The sequence below is a fragment of the Rhinatrema bivittatum genome, chromosome 14 (assembly GCF_901001135.1).
Source record: "Rhinatrema bivittatum chromosome 14, aRhiBiv1.1, whole genome shotgun sequence".
Taxonomy (NCBI): domain Eukaryota; kingdom Metazoa; phylum Chordata; class Amphibia; order Gymnophiona; family Rhinatrematidae; genus Rhinatrema; species Rhinatrema bivittatum.
This window is the reverse complement of record NC_042628.1, coordinates 46,047,262-46,070,196: the sequence shown is the minus strand read 5'-3', so window position 1 is coordinate 46,070,196 and position 22,935 is coordinate 46,047,262. Positions and strand designations below refer to the sequence as shown.

Sequence of the window (22,935 nt, the reverse complement as noted above, 5' to 3'; positions counted from 1 at the left end):
TCTGTTTTCAGTTTTAGTCTAAGTGTTTCTCTCTTAAAATAAATCACTTCTGTCCATAGCTAGTACCGCTGCTTCTGCTTTATTCCCGTGAAACACCGTTCACACGTTCCTTCTCGAGGCTTTTATCAGATGAGCTTTGGTTGGGCCTTTCGTCGGTGATTTGGGTGCTGGGCACACGGGGGTGGATGCTGTCCCTACCGTTGATACTGCGCTGATGTGCACACGGGAGTGGACGCTGTCCTTGTCCCCTCTGCTTTGGCCCAGCAGTGGTACAGTCGGCGATCTGCCAAAGGGAGCCCTTGGGAGTCCTTTGTGAAATAATTTAGCGATGACGGAGTATGTCCGTGATTGGAGAAGAGATGGCAAAAGTCTCTTGATAGGAAATTTGGTAGTGAGCCGGCCGGTGGCTCAGGGGCAACAGTGTTCATCGCCGCAGGCAAGGTCCCCAGTTTGAATCCAGAGTCTGGTCTTCCACGTCACGGGTCACCTGGGAGGATGCATTCACCACCCCTAAAGGGGGGGGGTCGGGGGTCATAATCATCAGTAAGGGCAACACCTGGTGGCTGAATTTAGAGCCCATGATATAGAAGTCGGTATTCAAAGCCATTTAGACAGATAACTTACAAGAGCAGGTTTTTGAATATTGAGCCACTTATCTGGCCAAAAGCTAGCCAGGTAAACAAAAAAAAAAATATTCTGGGAGGAGTTTAGTTATCCGCTAACTTAGCCAAATTTCGCTTCAGAAAAGGTCTAAAGTTATCTGGCCTTGTGTGGCCAGTTAACTTGCTACTTAATGGATATCTTCAAAAGATTATCGGCGCTGACGAAAAGAAAAATAGAAGTAAAGGGGCCCGTCTCCTGTCTCCAACTAAATTTTGATATATGGCCCTGTTGGGCTGAGCACCTCCCACCCCACAAACTCTTCCTAAATTTATGAAAATTGCTGCAGTCTGCAGGTCGGCTTCCCCCCCCCCCCCCCTTCCCCATTTTCCTTTTGCATATTTAAATCTGGCTTCCCCCTACCCCCTCAAACCTTCCCGACTTAACCCCAACAAACAACCCTGCCGGGGGCGAGGTATAAACTTAGCCACTCCTGGTACTCCAACGCTGTTTGTCAGACCTGCAGACTGTGCCACTTCTGACAGGTTTAAGAGAGGTTTGGCGAGTAGGCAGTGCATGGCCTCACAGGGCCATATTTTTTTAAAATTAAGAACATAAGAGCAAGCCATGCTGGGTCAGACCAAGGGTCCATCAAGCCCAGCATCCTGTTTCCAACAGAGGCCAATCCAGGCCATAAGAACCTGGCAAGTACCCAAAAACTAAGTCTATTCCATGTTACCGTTGCTAGTAATAGCAGTGGCTATTTTCTAAGTCAACTTAATTAATAGCAGGTAATGGACTTCTCCTCCAAGAACTTATCCAGTCCTTTTTTTAAACACAGCTACACTAACTGCACTAACCACATCCTCTGGCAACAAATTCCAGAGTTTAATTGTGCATTGAGTGAAAAAGAACTTTCTCTGATTAGTTTTAAATGTGCCGCATGCTAACTTCATGGAGTGCCCCCTAGTCTTTCTACTATCCGAAAGAGTAAATAACAGATTCACATCTACCCGTTCTAGACCTCTCATGATTTTAAACACCTCTATCATATCCCCCCTCAGCCGTCTCTTCTCCAACCTGAAAAGTCCTAACCTCTTTAGTCTTTCCTCATAGGGGAGCTGTTCCATTCCCCTTATCATTTAGGTTGCCCTTCTCTGGTGTAGGAAGGGAGAGAATCAGGCTAGAGACCCCCCTTCACTTTTATTTTATTTTTTTATTTTGACAGCGCTACTTAACCAGATATGTTCTGAAGATATCCGGTTAAGTAGCAAGTTATCTGGCCACACAAGGCCGGATAACTAAAAAACCTAACCAGCTATATTCAAACGTAGACATTAGGTTTTTTAGTTATCCAGCTCTATGTAGCTGGATACCTCTGGGCAAGTATATTCACTGGGATGTTTATCCTGTTGAATATCTGGGACAAACTATCTGGTTAACTTTAGTTGGATAATTTGTCTGCTCACCGGCTTACTGTTCCGGACGGAGCCCAGGTGCATGGATCCTGGCTCAGGACATTTGCTGCAATGACGAGGCTAAAAATAAGTGGGAGGGTGAATTTATTAAAATGTAAAAAAATAAATAAATATATATATATAAATATAATTGTTGGCAGTACACTATTTTGGAAAGTGTTTAGTTTGAGAAGGCAGTATGGATGCACTTTTAAATAATAAAGGGACTGAGACTTATCAAATTGAGTGTGTGTGTGTGTTCCTTTCAATTTCTAAATGGCTAGACCTAGCTGAAACAAACTTTGTATGGAAGTAAGCCCTTCGAGGGAGGGGAGAGCATTTGACTTCTCTACTTTTCAAAGTTGGTGAATTATTTGAGGGAATATGTGAGGGCACCGTTTAAAAAAAAAAAAAAAAATGCATGAGGGGGGTTGAAGCGAGGCTATCTTGAATAATTTTGCACTGGGGACCAATTCTGAATGAGCTGGAATGAGAGAGGAGGCAGTACTGGTAGCACATCACTGGCTCTGATAATTTAGCTCATGCACTGCTGGTTTGTTGGTGAGGGATGGCTGATATTTCCTTACTTCATTAAGGACTTCGATCATTGATTTTTTTTTTTTTTTTTTGCGCTATGACAGGTCAAGCTTTGGCGATTGTCTGAGAGTGGCCGGCCTTCTCCCTCCGCTGCAGTGGGGACTCTGGGACCTGAAGGATGCCAGGTTGAGACTCTACTCTTCCACCCTACAGTGGGTGATGTGATCGCAACAGGTGCAGGAAGGACTGCAAAGGTCTGGGACCTCGCACAACAGAAATCTCTGGCAGGTGTGTGCTCAGAATATTCCGACTCCCTGTGGTGGATGCACTCTCTTTTAGAGAGCACGATGTAGAGGCTGAAAGGAAAATAAGCCAAGGGGATGAGAGCCGTCGTGCTCTAAACTGACAGGTAAAGCAGCTTCCAGTCGGCTGCACATTACAAAATGGGCGCGTGGGCAGAGCGTGCTGGCTGCTCCCAGATTTGATAGATCAGCAGGTGCATGTGCTTGCATATTGGCAGGAGGGAGAATGCTCAACTCTGGCTCCACTCCTTTCACGCCTTCTATGGTTATTAAACCTTCGTGCAAACCTTTGTGTATATGTAAAAATTTATATTTATGTTTCCTTTGTTAACTAAGCTGTTTCATTGTATTCGACTAAGGAATTTTTTCCTGCTTTTTCTGTTTCACTGTAAACCGGCATGATTTGCATTTAATGCAAGAATGTCGGTATATAAAAGTTAAAAATAAAATAAATAAATAAATGCCCACTTTGCCAGATAATATATTTAGTAGTTAGATGCTATGAACATTATGGCCACTCTGCAGTCATAGTGCTGAGGGCATCAGTCTGGGTTACTGGATTAGCCAAGAGCCAGGGTACTGAGGGCATCGGTCTGGGTTATTGGACTAATAAGATTTCAGTTTATTGTTGGGAATTGTAGCTGGGTCCTGCCCAATATCATTGCTACCCCATTTATTACCATCATATTCTTTTAAATAATTGTATAACTGAAATATTTTGCTGTCAGCACTCTTTCTCCCATCCTGAATTACAATAAGGAGGAGATTTTCAGTTGCCTCTCCTGTGTCCATCCATCCTGTTGGCTGACTTGCCTGGAAGCTTCTCTGGTGAAGCTGGGGGGGGGCAGACGGTGTGCAGGGAGGACAGTGGCCCTGGGGAGATGAACTTCTGTTGAAGGAGCGAGAGCCCCAGGTAAATTCATGGGCTTGGAAAAAACATTTTAAAATTCTCAAACGATTCAAATTGAAAAGTAAGGATGAGGGGAGCAGGATTATGGCTTGCTATATTTGTGGAAGTATTTAACTGGGAGAAAGATGTTGGCTTACTTGGAAAACGCTGATTTTTTTCCTGCTGCCTGGTCTTTCATTCTGTCGAGTATTTCTACATTACCCTAAACACAGCAGCACGTGGCTTCCTGCCATCTTTTATTAACGTACAGAGACTGACCTTCTTTCTCCTGAGTGCTGTCCACGATGCCTGCCAGGAACCATGCTGTTGCTGTTATCACAGTACTGCACGTTCCTCCCCTACCTCCATAGACTGCAGGGCACACATTCACCATTGCTGTTAGCACCCCATATGGATATTTTTTACCCAGCTGCTATATTTTACCCTATCCTGTGGAATGTTTTTCTATATACGTCCCCTCTGTAAGTGCTGGTGTGCAGCGCTGTGTAACCCCAGGATTTCACGCTGTGTGATCGTTGGCCCTTCTGTAAGTGCTGGTGTGCAGTGCTGTGTAACCCCAGGATTTCATGCTGTGTGATCGTTGGCCCTTCTGTAAGTGCTGGTGTGCAGTGCTGTGTAACCCCAGGATTTCATGCTGTGTGATCGTTGGCCCTTCTGTAAGTGCTGGTGTGCAGTGCTGTGTAACCCCAGGATTTCACGCTGTATGATCATTGGCACTTTTGTACGTGCTGGTGTGCAGTGCTGTGTAACCCCAGGATTTCATGCTGTGTGATCGTTGGCCCTTCTGTATGTGCTGTGTGCAGTGCTGTGTAACCCCAGGATTTCACGCTGTGTGATCGTTGGCCCTTCTGTAAGTGCTGGTGTGCAGTGCTGTGTAACCCCAGGATTTCACGCAGTATGATCATTGGCACTTTTGTACGTGCTGGTGTGCAGTGCTGTGTAACCCCAGGATTTCATGCTGTGTGATCGTTGGCCCTTCTGTATGTGCTGTGTGCAGTGCTGTGTAACCCCAGGATTTCATGCTGTGTGATTGTTGGCCCTTCTGTAAGTGCTGGTGTGCAGTGCTGTGTAACCCCAGGATTTCACGCTGTATGATCATTGGCACTTTTGTACGTGCTGGTGTGCAGTGCTGTGTAACCCCAGGATTTCACGCTGTGTGATCATTGGCACTTTTGTACGTGCTGGTGTGCAGTACTTCTGCACTCCAACAGTATCGGGTGACACTTAGAGACTTGACATTTTTTCCCCCTCTTGTGACAGGAGATATCGGGCATCCTGAGTTACTAAAATGTTGACGTCTGTCCAAAAGATGAATGCAAATCGGTACAAATGGACATTGGGAAATATATGTTCATGGAAAGGGTGGTAGATGCATGGAATATCCTCCCAATGGAGGAGGTGGTGATGAGAACAGAATTCAAGAAAGCCTGGGACAAGTACAGAGGATCCTGGATTAAGAAAAAGTGAGGGAAAAGCCAGAGGTCAACAGGGTCTATGACCTTGCACCAGGGATGAAACTGGGCAGGACCTGATGATGGTTTTTGTCTGCCTTCATATTCTGTGCTTTATTCCTTAAAAGTACTTTGTAGTATGTATTGTACACACATGCTTTGGTTTCTGTATTGATCTGACACAGCAACTGTGTGCTAGCATTAGAGTATTATTTTATTCCAGTGAATTGTTTCCCCAATTATGGGGCGTCTCTATTGATGGTCTCCCCATGCATTCCTTTTTCCTGTCTATTATCTGCTTTCAGTGCTGGAGTGTCATGGAGATCAGATCCAGAGCTTGACCTGGAAGCAAGATGGCACTCTACTCGGCACCTCATGTAAGGTAAGCACAGTGCCTGTGCGCCCCGTACATCACTACCCTCTGCTGGCTGGAGTTCAGAACTGCAGCAAAACAGGTGGAAAAGCAGGGTGACCTGGTGGCTGGCTAAAATCACCAGAGCTGCTGCCCTTGTGCTGTACAGTGTTTTTATTTTTACCATGAGTGGTCCAAATGGCACTGTGAGAATTTTCCTGTGGGCCGCAGGCTTTATTAAAGGGCGCATGGTTCTGGGGTCATACCTCTGCTATTTGGAGTGAGGGAGTAGGAGCTGGTCACGAAGCCCCCTAGATTGTTTAAGTGTGAGGAGGTGCTTTATACCTGGTGTGCTGTGAAGGATGGGAGCGAAACTGGGAGAGGACAGTTGTGGTGAAATCGGGGGTTTACAGCAAGGAGGATGATCCTTGTTTTGCCCAGCTCTCGTTAATTGTTTGCCCTGGGAACTTGGTTTCTTCCTTCTCTTCCCAGGTGGCATATCCTGCTCGTGCAGGGTTCTGCCAGCCAAAATGGAAAGAGTTAACCCTACTACCTTTGCTAAGAACTGGGCTGCAACTGGTAGCTCATTGTAAGGCTGCTAGCAGAGAGAGAAAATATCCCTTAGAGCAGCGCTTCCCAAATGTTTTGCTAATGTGACCTCGTTTTAGCACTAGAAAATTCACATGACCCCAGAGGACGGCCAAAACAAATTAGCAGGTGTACAGTCCTTCTCCAACAATCACTCCATTCACGTCCCCCCCCCCCCCCCCAAATCTCCAGGAGATCTCCTGCCCAACCTCCACAGTCTGCAGTCAATCTTTTCTCTCAACCTCCTCCCCCTTCTCCAGCAATCCTCCACCCTTCAGCTGATCCCCTTTTATTCTCCCAATTCCTCACCTCCCCAACCCATCCTTTCTCTCATCCCTTCCAGCCATTTTCGTATCGCCCCAACTAATCCTCTCACTTCAAACCTTCTTATAACTCCCAATTATTCCTCTGTCATCCCCTCCTCCCGCAACTCTTCTCGCATCCCTCCAGCTCCTCCCTTGCATTTTCAAGTTGATAGTGTATCATTCACCCTCTCTTACTCGCCTCCTGATCCAACCTCAAACCCCTTCTGTGTCTTATCCTTCCTTTCAAACAACTCTCCCCTCCTGGCAAGAGTCACGGGTATTTTTTCCTTTGGGCCCTTGGTCCAATGGTGGATGACAACTGGTGGGAAGAGAGGACGAGCTGATACAGGGGCAACGTTTTTCTCTTGGGTAGGTTCAGTGGTAGATGATGAGAAAGGAACAGTGGAAGTCTCCCCTGGCCCATGCAAATTCAGCCATAAAAAAACATGCAAAGGCCATGCCTGTGAGCACGTCCCACATTGACTTTCACTATTAATGCTGCTGGCACCTGATGAGTGCTGCTGTTTGAGGCATTCGTGACCCCAGCTGAAGATTTTGTGATGCCATTTGTGGTCCTGACCCATAGTTTGGGAAGCCCTGCCATAGATTGAGTGTGCAGCTGCTGACAAGACAAAGTAACTAATTGTATTGAAAGCTAGCATCTGGACACTCAAACTGATTCCATAAATAGTCCAAAATAGTGGTTGTGAGTTTAGCATTACAATTTTCAGTTCTGACTCAGGAATTGCAGTGATTAAATCTACAGGCAAATTAAAGGTCAAGTGTGTGAGTTAGTTTTTTCAGTTTAGTCTATTTTTCTTTTTTCAATGCTTGTTTTGTGTGCTGAAACTTTTTATGTTCACTGTTCCTTCTTATTAATAATAAACTTTTTAGTTAGTTCTGCATCTGAAACTGGTCAATAATCCACAGAAGTGCATTTCTGGATGATATGGGAGTTTTTGGTGTTATTTCTGGGAAGTGTGTGACACCCCTCCCCTGGGTTTTGTTGGAATCGTTTTGTCCCCAGAAATGACCAGGGGATAGTTTTTGTGGGCAGGGTATTTGCCCAGAGACAAGGTGGTCATCAGTACAGAAGCAAATGCACAGGTGCCGGCGAAGCCTGTGCAGGGCTTGTTGGGACCTTCATGGCCAAGGGTTTAACACTTGATGGGGGGAGGGGTGGGGGGTCGTGTGGAGACATGTGACAACAGTAACTGAGCAAGCAAGGAGCGCTCTAATTTGTTCTGTCAGGGCAGGGTGAACATTTTGGAGGGCCCTAGGCAAAAAAACACATTGTGTGCCCCCCCCCCCCCACTGTTTTATAAATACATTTTAAAAAACCCCTAAATAGGTGAACACCAGTACATTAGCCTCTACAGCTAATAAAGTGATGTAAATATTAGCTCCCCCCCCCCAAAATCGTCCCTGCATAATCACCTTCATTATCCCCCATTACATCCTCCCACACTATCCCAGGCAGGTGTTGGCGCACGGCGCTCCTCTGTTGTTGCTGCTTCCAACCCTGACGGTTTTCCTCTGTTGTCAGAACCGCGTGGGGCCGCTGGGTCTTGTGAGACTACAGGGCCCCATGTGGTTCTGACTGCGGAGGAGGAAGCAGCAGCAGGTAAGAAATGCTGCTCTCCAACTTCGTCTGCTGTGCTGGCTAGAGGACTACATGCAGGGTATGGGAAGGACAGACAGACAGGCTCTAGCCCGCCCCGGTTGGGAACTGCTGAATTGGTAGATCTGACCGGATCCTGCTTCCCCCTTGTGGGTGGGTCCAAGGCATGTGCCTAGTTTGCCTAGGCCTTAATCTGGCTGCTGTTCTACATTTGTGTAACCACTGGTTTTAGACTACAGAAAACCTTCTAGAGAGGAGCCTGCTTGTTGCAGACATAAACCGCACACTATGATTCTGTTGGAGATGGCTGGGATAGAATAAGCTGCTCATCACACAAGATACATTTTCTTCACTGCCTCTGGGAGACAAAGTTTTGAGCATCCATCTGTGAGCAGAGCTTCAAACTCCTATACCCATAGGGGACAGAGCCTCTGTGTTAGGGGAGACTGTGTATGTATGAGTGAAGGACTCAGACTGTTTATTTGTTTTATATACCACCATATCATGTGTGTACTGTGTATACTTCGCTACAGTTTTATATTGCCTCAATGTAAAGACAGTGTGACCTGTAATCACACTATCTCACTAAACATCATGTAAACCGATGTGATACCCTCGGGTGAATATCAGTATATAAAAACATATATATATATAATACACATCTACAACTGCAGATAACCCAGTGTTGAAATAAATGTAGGTTAAAACAGGCAGGAGAGAAGAAGCAAACCTCGTAAATTGTTTCGGCATTCTCTGTGGTGACTCTTTTTGGGGCAATCGGCTAGCAGCTCCATTGCTCACCTAAGATATGGATTTAGTAGCTTCATCTTAAGCAGAAGTGAAGGCAGGGATACTTATTTTAAGAATACGAAGGCGATCCTGGTATGCTATGGCAGTAGCAGTCCACAATGCAGGGAAGGCGGCTCCAGTTAGCCAGGTCTTGCACTGTTTCCTGAAACCTTAGTCATTCTTGTTGGCTCTTCCTTGGGGGGGACGGATGGAACACACGTTTTAGGTGGTGCTGTGTGAACGGCGCTTAGTGAGTGTTGTAATTAGTGGAGACAGGGATGAGAGGGCTCGGAATGACTGATATACCCGAAGGGGCACAGCCTGTGCGTGTAACCGTGTGTGTGTGAGCAGGGCTCAGAATGACTGTTATATCCAGAGGAGCGAGAGAGGGCTGAAGAATAGAGAAGTGTTAGTGTCGCACTGAGTTCCCTGTAGGGAGAAGAGCCAACTGACAGGCTGGATGAAAGGCAATAGGTGGGGGGGGGGGGGATGATCACAAATAGGGAAGGAGACAGACTGGACAAGTATAACCAGCCCAAGGAACAGGAGCTGGGGCACAAGAATTTATCCCGGGTCTCCCGCATGGCAGTGCACAGCAAGGTCACCGAACCTTACGGTTCTTTTCTAGCTTGAGTTCTCTTTGTTTTTCCTCAGTAGCACATAGTAGAAAGGTTATCCTTGATGCAGATTGGCATAATTTCTAGAAAAGTAAATAACTGCAGTTAGTGACCCTTATCCTTGAGGACTGAGTTAAGAAGTATAAATATTGGAGCTGCCCTTGAAGCAATGTGGAATATGGTGTATGCATTTGACCACGAGATGGCACTGCTCCCTCACCCAGCGTGAAATATCATCGGAGTCCTGCTGAGGTCATGGGCTCGCTATTTGGAGCAGGTTGAAGCCTGGATTGATGTTTTTTTTTTTCCCCCAGCAGCCCCTCTGTAATACCTGTCTGTCTGTCTGTATGTATCTGTCCTGCAGCATCTGTCTGTCTTGCCGTATAGTATTCCCGTATCACAGAGGTCTTCAATAATCTTTAAGGGGGTAGGGGACACTTTACATCCAAAAAGGCTGAAGAAGAGCCAATCACATTCTTCCCATTGGGGGCCATGAGCCAATGATGCTGCCAGTGCTATCATGTCCCCGTCAATGTCTGTCTCCTTTTTTTTTTTTTTTTTTTTTTTTTCACGTTCTCAACTCTTCCTTCCCCCCCAATGCCAGCAGCAGCCACTCCTGCTTCTCTCGATACCCCATGCCAACGGCAGTCACCCCTGTCACTTTCAAACCCTCGTCAGCAGTGCAGGAGCAGCAGCAACCCCGGCCGCTCTCAACGCCCCTAGCCCCATCATCCTCCCCCTATCTCAGCCACCCACCCACCCCTGTCCCCAGCAGTCTCCCTCCTTCAAGTAGCAGCAGCAGCAGCCTCTGCCCCTCTCAACCCCCACACAGCCCCACAGCAGCAGTTTCCTTCAGGACCCCCCCCCCCCCCCCCGACTTCCAAGCAGTATCCTCTCTTATTGTGACTGGGCTCATGCTCCTCTGGCCCGACAGTACTTCTTTTGACTCGTGCTGCCCATTCGAGTGCAGGCAATTACATTACTGCCGCCTCCTCTTCAGCCAGCGCGGGCACACTGACACCGCCTTCACGTTGTATTTATTTTATTTATTTGTGTGTTTTTATATGCCGAAGTTTGGTACAAGCCTTCACTCCGGTTTACAAACATAACAACTTCTTACATTAAAGGTCATAACAATTAATATTTTATATTTTATTTATTTATTTACTTATTAGCTTTTATATATCGACATTCGTAGGTACATCATGCCGGTTTACCATATAACTGAAGGAGGAAATTACAAAAAAAACCCCCAAAACATTAACATATACACTTTGTTAACATTTAACTTTACTAACAGGCATGGTAATTAGTAGCTAATGTTAAGCATTGTTAATATAATAGTAATCTATTATACCTAATGTATTTAATGTATTTATCCTATGTATTAATCTTAATGTAATCATCTTATTTCTATTTTTTCATTTTTCCTCTCCCTCCCCATCCCTGTTTGCATTCCCTGTTCTAACTTTTCTTTGTTATAATCCCCTAATGACCTTTCTTAAGTTGAATATTAATTGTAAAGCACTGCCGCTATTTTCTATCTGTTCCAGCGCTGCTGCTAAAATTTTGTTGAATGTTAACCGACATGATGTTACTAAACGAATGGTGGTATATAAAGAACCTCAAATAAATATTTACTTGTCTGAATTTTAGGTGAAAATGGTTTCATATCTTGACGTGTATAGTTGGGGGGGGGGGGAGGGATTTGGGTGGGGTATAATGAAGTTTGAAGATGGAGGGAAATGTGGGTCTGGTGGGTGTGTGGTTCAGTTTTCGGGTGTAGGGGAGGTTGGACTTCATGAGTCAGTTCTTGCGATTGTTTGTGAGGAGTTTATTAACCAATGCCGTCTGTGTAAGCTTGTTGAAATAACCATGTTTTGAGGAGTTTTTTGAATAGTTTAGTGTCATTTTGTAACCTTAGGTTTTCAGGTAATGAGGTCCAGCTATTGAAGCTGCTCTTTCTCTGTTGTGAGGCTAGCAGTTGTGACTGATGGGATGGTAAGCAGAGCCTTATTAGCTGATCTTGTGTTGCGCTGTGGAATACGTTTTTGGAATATAGTATTTAGAAATCGTTTTCGTTGTTTTGTTTTTGTGAATTATGGAAAGCAGTTTGTATTCTATGCATTTCTCTATGGGTAGCCAATGGAGTTCCTTTAGTGCTGGGGTGATGTGTTCAGATCTTTTGTGATTTGTGAGTATTCTCGCTGTGGCGTTCTGTAGTAGTTGTAGAGGGCATGTGGATGATTTGGGTAGTCCTATTAGTAGTGAATTGCAGTAGTCAAAGCTTGTGAATATTAGGGATTGAAGAATGGTTCTGAATTCAGGTTGGTTTAGGAGTGGTTTTAGACTCTTAAGTATTAAGAACTTGTAGAATCCTTCTTTGGTTTTCATGGCTGTGTTTTTTTTTATCTTAATTCAGGGTCAAGCCAAATCCCAAGATCTTTTACATTTTTCACTTAGTTTGATCATGGTGGTGTTAATGTTTACCTGAGATCTGTTTAGAAGAAAAGAGGTGAACCATTTTATTGTTTTCCAGTTAAGCCAATTTCAGATAGTCTGTGGAGAAGTGTTGGGTCGACTGTATCAAAGGCTGCGGATAGGTCTAGTAGCATGTCGGCCCATTGCTAGCTGGCTGACACCACCTCCTTCGCGTCATTGGTCTGTGCAGGAAGCCTCCTCTTTGGCCCACTGACGCTGCTGCCATGGTAAAGCTGGAAAAAAATTGCAAACTGGGAGCTGTGGGAGAAAAAAAAATCTGACAACAGGAGCTGCACTAGGGGCGCGCGGAAGCTACCACTGGCTCGTGTGCCTTACATTGCGATCATTCTGTGTGTGAACACAGCGGCATACGCTGGTTAGATAATAATATCCATCTTATAGTAACTCTGTCCCAGTGGTATCCATTTCCAGTCCTCGAGAGCCATTATCAGGCCGGGCTTTCAGTATATCCCTGATGAATATGCATTAGAGAGATTTGCATATGCTGGAGGGTTCGTACAAATCTATCTCATACATATTCATTAGGGCTATCTTGAAAATGCGACCCTCGAGGGCTGGAAATAAATACCATTGCTGTAACCTATCATAGAACAAACTCTAGTTTGTTCAATAGAACCTCTCCTTTTGTCTGTCCTACCTGGCTCGGCATCCCATGGTGTCGCATTAAGATTCCGACGTAGCATGACAGTTTGTACATATGTTTCTGCTAATCTACCCATAGGATCTCTCTGTCCTGCTCTAACTACAACGCAGACAGCTACAAAGTTTTAAAAGTCTTTGACCCCTCCGCAGGCAGCCACAAGTGACTCCGTTGCTGTAGTCACCTGCAGATTGACAGGTTGGGACTCTCTGCATGTCCATCATATCCCCGGACATGGTGTGAATAGGACGTGAAAAAAACACAAAAAAGTTATAAGGGATGCACGCGCACACACACAATAGGAAAGTAAGCTGAAAATAATCAACATTTAGAAAATCCCAGAATCATAAGCAACCTGCATACAGTACACCACCTGTGCTACCACATGCAGAGAGTCCCAACCTGTCACCTGCAGATTGACAGGTTGGGACTCTCTGCATGTGGTAGCACAGGTGGTGTACTGTATGCAGGTTGCTTATGATTCTGGGATTTTCTAAATGTTGATTATTTTCAGCTTACTTTCCTATTGTGTGTGTGCGCGTGCATCCCTTATAACTTTTTTGTGTTTTTTTCACGTCCTATTCACACCATGTCCGGGGATATGATGGCTGTAACAAAGATGTGTGTTTTTTGGCTCTACACCTGCATACCTCTCAAAGTAAGCACTCTTCCGTTCTGGGTGGAACTTGTTTATCAGTATAATTGCAGAAGGCTGCCGTTGTACGCTAGGAATGAAGTGCATTAGCAGCACTGTGTGTTTGGGGAATAGCAAGGGGTGGTACAGGGTCGTTGTAGTGAGGTGCATTGATGGAGCTGTGTGTGTGCGGCTCAGTACCAGAGCAAAACTAGGAAAAAGATAGATCCTGGAAATCTTGGATCAGCTGGTTTGATTTCAGTACTAGAAAAGGAACAAGAGGAAATCGCCAATAATTGATCTATAGTAATTAGAGAAACAACTGCAAACATTTGTGCAGAATGCCTCACCAATCCACCCTGAGGGAGGTTTCATGCTGGAGCACGATATCCAAGTGCAGTCTCTGTACAGAGTTGAACTTTGATATGTTTTGCAAGGTTGCACAGGTTCCTGGCGTGCCATGTTAATGTCCTAAGCTGAAGCATTGGGAGTTATTTAATATGTTGTTAGTCTTCAGAAGTGCTCCACCATACAACCTATCTCATGTGATACCGATGCAAGCAGTGGCTGAAATTTTATCACATACTATGCCATTCAGGAAGAAAAGTTTCAACTGTGCCATCTAAAGCCACCCCGCACTCCTCAACCTGCCTGCCAGATGGAAGGACACCATCTTCCTGGACAATCCTTCTCCTTTAGCGTGCAGCATATAGTCGACCATATGGCCCTGGCTGCTGTCCTTGCTGCCGTAGGATGTGTTCCATCCATTGGAGGCTGTGCTAGAGGCCTGTGGAGGAGAACCCATGCTGCTGCATCCTGAATCGCCATAGCAGAGGGCTTCCCAAACCTGTCCTGCATGACCTTACAACCAGTCAGGCTTTCAGAATATCCACAATGAATATGCATGCGAGATGTTTGCTTATAGTAGAATGTCAATATATGCTAATTTTGTATGCATATTTATTGTGCCTGTTCTGAAAATCCTGCTGGCTTTGGGGTCTCTAGGATAGGTTTGGGAAGTCCTACCTGAGCTGCTCCGGAAATGTTGCCAACCTCTTGTCTGCTCCTGGAGCCATCTTCCTGATGAGGAGTCTGCTGTGCTGTTTTGCACACTCGTGACATGCTTTGTCCATGCTGTAAAGTTTCTCAGTAAGCACCATGGTGCAGTCTTTCGCAGAAGCTCCAGAACGTGGGCCCCATTTAGTAGACTGTTGATGACATCCATCACTCCCATGTTGCTGCACCAGATAATTTCCACCTTGTCTCTATCACAGCCACAGTGGGGAAATAGGAAGGTGAAGCTCTTCTTGGCTTTGCTTTTCACCCATTTGTCTGGCTGGGGGAAGTATGGGTGACCCCCATATCTCACATACCATGTGCAATGACAAAAAAAAAATGCCAAAGACCTTTGCTTTCAGTGCATCTGAATATGGTTCCACATCCCTGCCAGACAATGGTTGGGCCTGCCATACGGATCCTCAAAGAGGACTCCCATAACACCAGGTTATCCTGCGTCACCTTTGTGAATCTTACAGGGTGGTATTTACTTTTTATTCCTGCTATGGCCATTTCCATCCTGCCTGTGAAACCCTGCTTCATGGGTATGTAATAGACCACTTGGCATATGATGATTAAGTGACCTATTAGTGACTACATCTTTATTTATTTGTTGAGTTTTATATACCGTCATTCGGTAGAGCCATCATAACTGTTTACAAAAATATACATTTTTCTTAGCAGTTGTGTAACAGAAAAAACAATGTGAATGTTATACATTTTCTTAGCAGTTGTGCTGACCTAGGATCACCTTTGTAATCAATTCTCTGAGCCTCTCTAACTTCTCTTGGGGAGAGACTGGATGCCTCAGAGTCCATCTCTGTTCCAAGGAATTTAGTTGCCTGGGCAGACCCTCCAGCTTGTCATGAGCTAAATGCTGTAATTACCAAGCCGAAGCTGGCCATACAGTTAGTCGAGGCCTACAAGGCCTTTGAATTCATCCGTACAGTGTACAACATTATGGTTCCCCCATGTCTTGGGCCATTGCCCAGTGTACAAAAGAGCTAAACGTTTCAAAAGCCAACATGACACGGAGTAGCTCATTGACTGACATTTGCCAAAATACCATCAAACAGAACTCTTACATGTACAGTGAACAAATGGTTACTTGCAGACCTTCATAATAGGCACTACCGGCATGAACATTGCTGGCCTTCACTTGCGTTATACTTAATCATTGGTGTACTCCATCATTCTCTTTATATTCCATATTTTTTGATAATTTTTAATTTTTGCAAGTAAACACAGACATCTCTTTAAGATGATCACAAGTCATTTATAGAAGCATAGATAGTAGAACCCCAACACGGTCCATGTTTCGAATGAGAATTCTGCAGCAGGGGGTACTTGCCATGATTTTATATAGTTTGAGGAATCAGGACATCTAATTAATCCATTGCCATATAATCTTCAAAAACTCATATCTGATTATGTAATTGGTTAACATACTGCACATAGTAAAATAGTAATGATGGCAAAAAAAGGACAAATGCTCTATTCAGTCTGCCCAGCAATTTTCTTATGGCAGTAAATGCTGCTCTCTGCGGGTTTCTCCCATGTGTTCTGTTAAGGATAGTAACTGCCGCTCTGTGCAGGTTACCCCCATGATTCTGATGATGGTAGTAATGCCGCTCCGTGCAGGTTACCCCCATGACTCTGATGTTGGTAGTAATGCCGCTCCGTGTAGGTTACCCCCATGACTCTGATGGTAGTAATGCCGCTCCGTGCAGGTTACCCCCATGACTCTGATGATGGTAGTAATGCCGCTCCATGCAGGTTACCCCCATGACTCTGGTGATGGGAATAATGCCGCTCCGTGCAGGTTACCTACTTACCAAGAAAGCTGAAGCCCTTACTTAAACACCTCGCTTAGTTTTTCAAGCTTTGATATTAAATCAGTTAGATGAATGCAATTCATTATACTTGGGACTTCCTGCGACCACCACATGTCCACTACAAATACAAAATAGTGCAGCTCAAGTTCTTACTGGAATTCGGCTTAGAGACCACGCAACACCTGTTTTTATCCGATCTTCATTGGCTTCCAATCTCGCACCATATCCAATACAAAATCTTAACATTAGTACACAAGCTAATTTACAATGAATCTTCTCTGTGGCTCAGTGCATCACTCCCACTCTATAGACCATCCAGACAATTAAACTCAGCTAGCAAAAACCTCCTGGAAGTTCCAAAGTTGTCCCGATTGGATTCACTCGTGGGCCCTCAACTCTGCATCTCTATCCCTGACCACCTTCGCAACATCGCCTGTCCAAAAACATTCAAAAAGGCCTTTGATGTCACATAATATTAATATGAAAGTAATGCTATTGCAGGTACAAGGCAAGATTACCAAATAGACAGTTAGACCAAGAATATAATGATTTGTTAGTTTTAAGTTATGAATGTACATTGAAGTTGGGTTTTTTATTGTGAATGTTTTAACTATTGTAAACTGCCTTGTGCTAAAATTGTAGAGAGCGGGTGTCACAATTTATCTAAATAAATAAATAAATGTGCCTTATGTTAAAGGTAGCAATGTTTACAATCCAAACCAAGCATCTGTCAAACCCATAACAACATTACTGCTAGCAACATTTTCATGGGGCAAGCAGCCTTCCTGATAATTCAGACAGTGCTGCTTGAATGTGCTTTGCTTTTGGACTTGGCCGTAGAAGCAGTCCTGTGCTTTATCCCTAATGTCTACATACTGGGACTGAATAATTTGTACACTCTGTTCTATGCTAAGAATGTATGCAAGAAAGGTTGACTAACGGTAAACATTGCCAGGAGTCTCCAGTGACCTGTTGGTGGCTAAAACCAAGGGCCTTTTCTCAGTTCTTAACCTCCTTGACCTGTCTGCTGCTGTTGACACCTACTCCTTAATACTCTGCTCTCGCTTGGATTTCCGGACTCTGTTCTGGCTTGGATCTCTTCTTATAGCTTATCGCACTTTTAGTGTTTCCTCCTCTACTGCCTGTTTCGGGGTGCTGTCCTGGGCCCCCTCTTCTCCCTGCATAGAAATATTAACGAGTAGTAGGTAGTAAATGTAAAGTTAGAAATTGGCAGTGGGGGGGTGGAGTTGGGAGTGGAGCTAGAGGTGGAACTTGGTTGGTCCCCCGCCCCAACCAAAAGTCATTCTGCTGCCTCTGCGATTCATCCAAGCGTGCCCTGCAGTGCTGCCAAAATGTGGCACCACTCGGGGTGGCTGGTCCCATGGTGTGCTCTGCATGCTGCCTCCTCTCACTGTGTCTAGCATTTGCTCTAGTGGTAGTTGCCAATTTTTTTTGTTACCTCTCCTATTTAATAAGAGACTAATGACTTTTTGTGCTCTGGATGCATGGTTTTACACTTCTGGGCTTTAAAGCACAGCTTCCAAACCCTTGGCTGGTTCTCTAGTTTTTATCACATTGTCATCCATTTATTTTCTGCTTCTTTCCATGTATCTACTCTGCTAAAGATTTTTGTGCTATTTGCAATTGGGTATATTTTTTTGCTTCGTGTCCTACTGTGGTGTTGCTAATGAAAATCTTGAAAATACTGGCCCGAGGGATGAGTTCTGGGGTATCCCTCTGGTAGTGGTGACTAACCACTCTTTTTCTGATATTTAACCAAATCCCCCGGGCTGGTTGTAATGGGGATTCTGGGATATCTGTGTTCAGTTCCATCTCTGGGTTTTAGTGAGTGCATCCTTCGGGCCCCATCATTCTGCCTTAAAGGGCCACGTTTTTATCGAATGGGATACTGCTTTTAGAGATTCATAGATCGTACTCAGGAACTGAAATGGACTCCACTGCAATTCATAGATAATCTGGCTGTGTTTCTTGGGCACAACTTAAAATATTGACAAGCTTGGTTTTCTGAGCTCGGTGCCGAAAAGTAACAGCCCTCAACACGGCATCATCTGACCCTGGCTTCGCTATACTCAACCACTTCCAAGAGCAGCTCAGCACAATGTGTTCTGAAACTTGCAAATCTGGAAGGAAGCTGCAGTCATGCTCGGTGGAGGCACATGTGCACAGTCCTGGGAACTCATTACCAGGGCAGTAAAAGTTAACCAAAAATCACACGGAATAGTTTGGCAGGGAAATGCTTTTTCCTGCTGCTCCTCTGAGGATCCTGATGATGATTTTTGTGCAAGTCTGTAATTAGATCGAACGTTGTGAAGCAGATGGAATTGTCCTTGGTAAACCCACAGATTCCAAGTTCCTCTGGCTTGATCCCTTGCTTCTTTGTGCTGGTGGGAGCCTGCTCTCTCCTTTGCTATCCTCCACAGCTGGTGACTGAGTTTGGCCAACATGCCTTGGGGGAAACAGCCACACAGTTAGGGCTAGTTGATTTCATTTTGCTCCTAAATCCTTGGGCTGCTAGACTAATGTCTTGAATTCTTTCCTGTTTCTTGCAGAAACCATTTTCTATAAGAATAGAAAAACCAAAGACGTTTTGGTTTCCTTTAGCATGCTCAGCAGCTTCGGTTATTTTTCTGCTGAGCTGGCTGCTTATTAGAGGCTGTCTGTTACCATGGAAATAGTTTTCATTGTTTAAAATCTCCCAAAAAGCAGCAGAATCCATTAAATATCACCAATATTAATTATTATGGTATAAATGCCAGCTGACAGCTGCTGATTGGACAGTGGTGGGAAGATTTATATAGCGTGGTTTGTTTCTGTAGCACTATACATGACCCTGGGTTGCACTCCCCAGGAGCTTCTACACTTCAGCTTGGAGCTTTGCTGAGGGTAACACAGTAAGCGGTGGGCAGAGAAGCTGAAGATTGATCAGGGCCGTTAATTGATGGCATTGACTTAATGGAGAATTTTTGTTTTAAATCTTAATTTTTTCGTTTTTTGTAAGCAGGAGCTTTATGTGCACAGATGCAATGGATTATGCCTCTGTAGCCGCACCATCGAGGATCTGTCTCAAGCGGATGAGAGATCTTGCTGTGTGCTGTGTTGAACGAAACAAGAATCCAAGCAATTTAAATTACCTTTGTCTAGTGAGGAGCTTAACTCATTCTGTTTATTTTATTAAGTGGAGCAAACAACCCAGAGGTGTCTTAGGTCCACCAGAAGGACCTTAGATCTTTGGTCTAAGGTCACTTTGGCCTTAGACCTTTGGTCCTGCCGAAGTGACCACCTCCAGGGTCCCTATTCATGGCATGTGCTGTTCACTGGCGCTTCATGCAATGTTCCTTCTAAGGACTGGGTTGCTGTGTGTACAAAGTTTTTTGCTCATGAGCAAAAAATTTTGATTTCATTATCTTGTGAGCATTACTTGGATGCAAAATGTCTATCAATTTTATGCTCACAGAGAGAACATTGGAATTGCATATACACAAACACACTTGTATATTCACTCACATACTCTTTCACTCACATGATGCTCATTCTCACTCTCTCTCTCTCTCTCTCATATTCCTTTCATTCATTCCCCAGACTTTCACACACATGAACTCTCACTCAGTTTTCCCCCTCTTCCACACACACATTCATCTCAGTAACTGGAAACCCTTCACAGCCAGACACTTTGAGAAGTAACATAAAACCCTCAGGACTCAAACAGCAGCAGCCTTATCTATGATATGGCAGCAATGCAAATATTATACCATGCCCTAGAGCACTAATACCTACTGGGGTTAACAGAACAAAGCCCTAGAGAAAATCTACATGCCAGCAGAAATACTGCACCTCAGTTACACGAGCAGAACACAGCCAGACACTTACCTAATACAGAATAAGGGACTACAAATTAGAAACCGAAACATGCAGACAAAAATAAAATGGAAGGTCCTTAACAGTGGAATACTAAAAAAAGAACAAAATCCAAATACTGCATGTAATGCATATGCCCAAAGATAACATCTGCCAATCACTAAAATTTCAAAATAAATTTTTTTTGACATTTGTTTGTTCATATTTTTCTAATTGGTTGGTCCCAGGCTTTATTTTCCATGTTCTCTTTCTCAGTCATTTCCCAATTCCTTTTACATGGTCTCTTTCTTTCTCTCTCCACCTTTCTTCCCTTCCTCCCTCAAACACACACACACACACACACACAGGCTCCCATTCACACACACGTGCAACCCTGGCGGGCTCCCATTCACTCGCACACATCCATCCCAGGCAGGCAAGGTCCACAGGGCCTCTTATTCTTCCTCTGCTGCTGCATGGACCATCTTGCAGCTCCTTCTCCATGCCAGACCCGTGGTTTTCAACACTCGCAGCTTTTTCTGCTACCGGTGGGACGAGGTCCACCAGCAGCCACACGGACCTCTCCCTACTCCCAAAACTGCACCCCCCCCCCCCGGGTGTGCTGCCTTTTGCAATTGCACAGTTTGCACACCTGATGGTGCCGGGCCTGCTTTGGGCTGTGGTTGGATGAGCTCCACCATGGCCCCGCTGGTCTACCTGTGCAGGGGGTAAAAAGCTGTGTGCAGCCACGAGAAAACTTGTGTGTGGCTGTGCATGCACGCAGCTTAGAGGGAACAGTGGGCTTCGTGTAGTTGGTTGCTTCCATGGTAAAGGCAAGAAATCTGAATATTTGAGTCTGAGTTAAGTAAAGGGGTCTGACCTGACTCTGCAAATGCAGAAGCATTCAGACCGGAAAAGTACTACTGACTTATTAGCGCCATCTCAGAGGAACAATCCCATACCATCACAGTTATCTGTGGAACCAAGAGAAGAGGAGCTATTGATTACAGCTGGATCTCGTGGTACAGAATCGGCCTAGACTAAAATGCGCACCCCACCTCCGGTGAATAGAGCAGAGCTATAGTACTGTAATATTGTTAAATGTTTCCAGGCTCCACCTCCACCCCATGTATATTGCAGAGCTGTATGTAGTATTGAAGAATGTACAGTGCAGATCCATATTACTGTAAATGCTTCCTTGCCCTACCTCCCCTGGCTGTGTATAGTGCACATTTGGAGTATTATAACATACTTCCCCTGACTCGCCAGATCTGGGCTCGGCTCTCCTTTTTCCTTCTCCCCCTCCCCACAGAGATGAAGACACCTTCGTGGAATGGACTATACGAGAGAGAGCGGGAGCATGGAAATAAAAACATGTGTTTCCACAAGTGGATTTGGAAGCCTGTGCTTTGTCCTCTCCTCCTTACTAAGGCCTTGGGCAGAAGCTGAACGGCAGCAGCTGGGAGAAACGATTCACCGAGCCGTGCAAGTGCAGCCAGATAGACTGTTCCAGAGAGAAAGCGGTGCGTGGCAGGACTTCAGTCACTCGCATTGGCTTACTTTCCACTCTCAACCACAGCTCGGTCTGGCTTAAAGATGTCAGTGCGGTGGAGATGAAAGGAGCGGAGCAAAGAAGAATTTTGGCTGCTCGGGCGTCCGAGCTGGCTTTTATTTCCGAGTGTGTCGGCGTGTGCGCCGTGACCAGCTCTGGGTCACGCACTCATACTGGCTGCTGCAGATTTTTTTTTTTTTTTTTTTTTTAATTTTATAATGCTGCCAGATTATCTTTTAAATTTTGGGTCTGCTACTGATCGTGGAGCTAATTCTCTTTTTTTTTTTTTTTTTGAGGCTGCCGAGATGAAGAAAGTGCAGCTCATATATGAAATAATTAAAAAAAAAAAAAAAAAAAAAAAAAAAAACCCCAAAAACCTGCCAAATCCTCAATGCCCAAGGAGTAGCACCCAAAGCTGGATTCTGGTCTTGAGTTGCCCCTTAGATTTTATTTTGCTGTTTAAAGCCCAGCCCTCCCTCCTCGCTTCATAGATTTATGTTCTGATGTCTGGTGGCAGCATGTCTTTTCTGACGTAGTCGCCAGTCTAGCGCTTTCGCAGGGGCAGTTATTGAAACTACAAGTACACAATGCTGGGTTCTGTATTAGGAGTCACCACCCAGGAAAAGGGATCTGGGAGGCATTGTGGAGAGTGTGTTAATCCTCACCTCCAGTGTGCGATAACAGTATATAGATGAGGTCGCACCGTGGAGAGATACAGAGGCATCATCACCTCCTTGTTCTTACAGGAATAACCAGTAACAAAACGGAGGTGATAATGCCATTGTACAGGTCCTTGGTAAGGCCTCACGTGGAGTACTGTGTTCAGTTCTGGAGCCCGTATCTCAAAAAAGATAAGAGACAGGATGGAGGCGGTCCAGAGAAAGACGACTAAAATGGTGTGGGGTCTGTATCGGAAAACTTATGAGGAGGCTGAAGGATCTAAATATGTATACCCTGGAGGAGAAGGGGGTACAGGGGGAGATATGATACAGACCTAAAGATAACTGAAAGGTATTAATGATGCACAAGCTTCAAACCTTTTCTCTGTTGGAAAGGAAAAAAAAATAGTAAAAATGAACTGAGATGTTAAAAGAGAAAATCAGCGATGTGAAGACCCGCCCCCCGACGTCATGACGACCAGCCAGCAGCAACCCGATTAACGGCGCGATTTCACCAGGTGCTGTTACAGAGGGGCAGCCCACTACCATGGGGCACTTAAAGAAAACTACATCTTGTGAGAAAAAGACACACAAAAAATAGTAAAAATGAACTGAGATGTTAAAAGAGAAAATCAGCGATGTGAAGACCTGCCCCCCCCCCCCCCCCCGACGT

At 44.9% G+C, this 22,935-nt stretch overlaps 1 protein-coding gene across 2 annotated transcripts in view; it reads left to right on the top strand.

Annotated features, from left to right (window-relative positions):
- Nucleotides 1–22,935, top strand: part of LOC115075806 (mitochondrial import inner membrane translocase subunit TIM16-like) — a 497,551-nt gene that overhangs the window by 41,046 nt on the left and 433,570 nt on the right. For both annotated transcript variants that reach the window (XM_029576599.1, XM_029576597.1), the window contains exons 5-6: nucleotides 2,699–2,882; nucleotides 5,563–5,639. In XM_029576599.1, coding sequence (XP_029432459.1) covers nucleotides 2,699–2,882; nucleotides 5,563–5,639 — 261 coding nt within the window. The remainder of the gene's footprint in view (nucleotides 1–2,698; nucleotides 2,883–5,562; nucleotides 5,640–22,935) is intronic.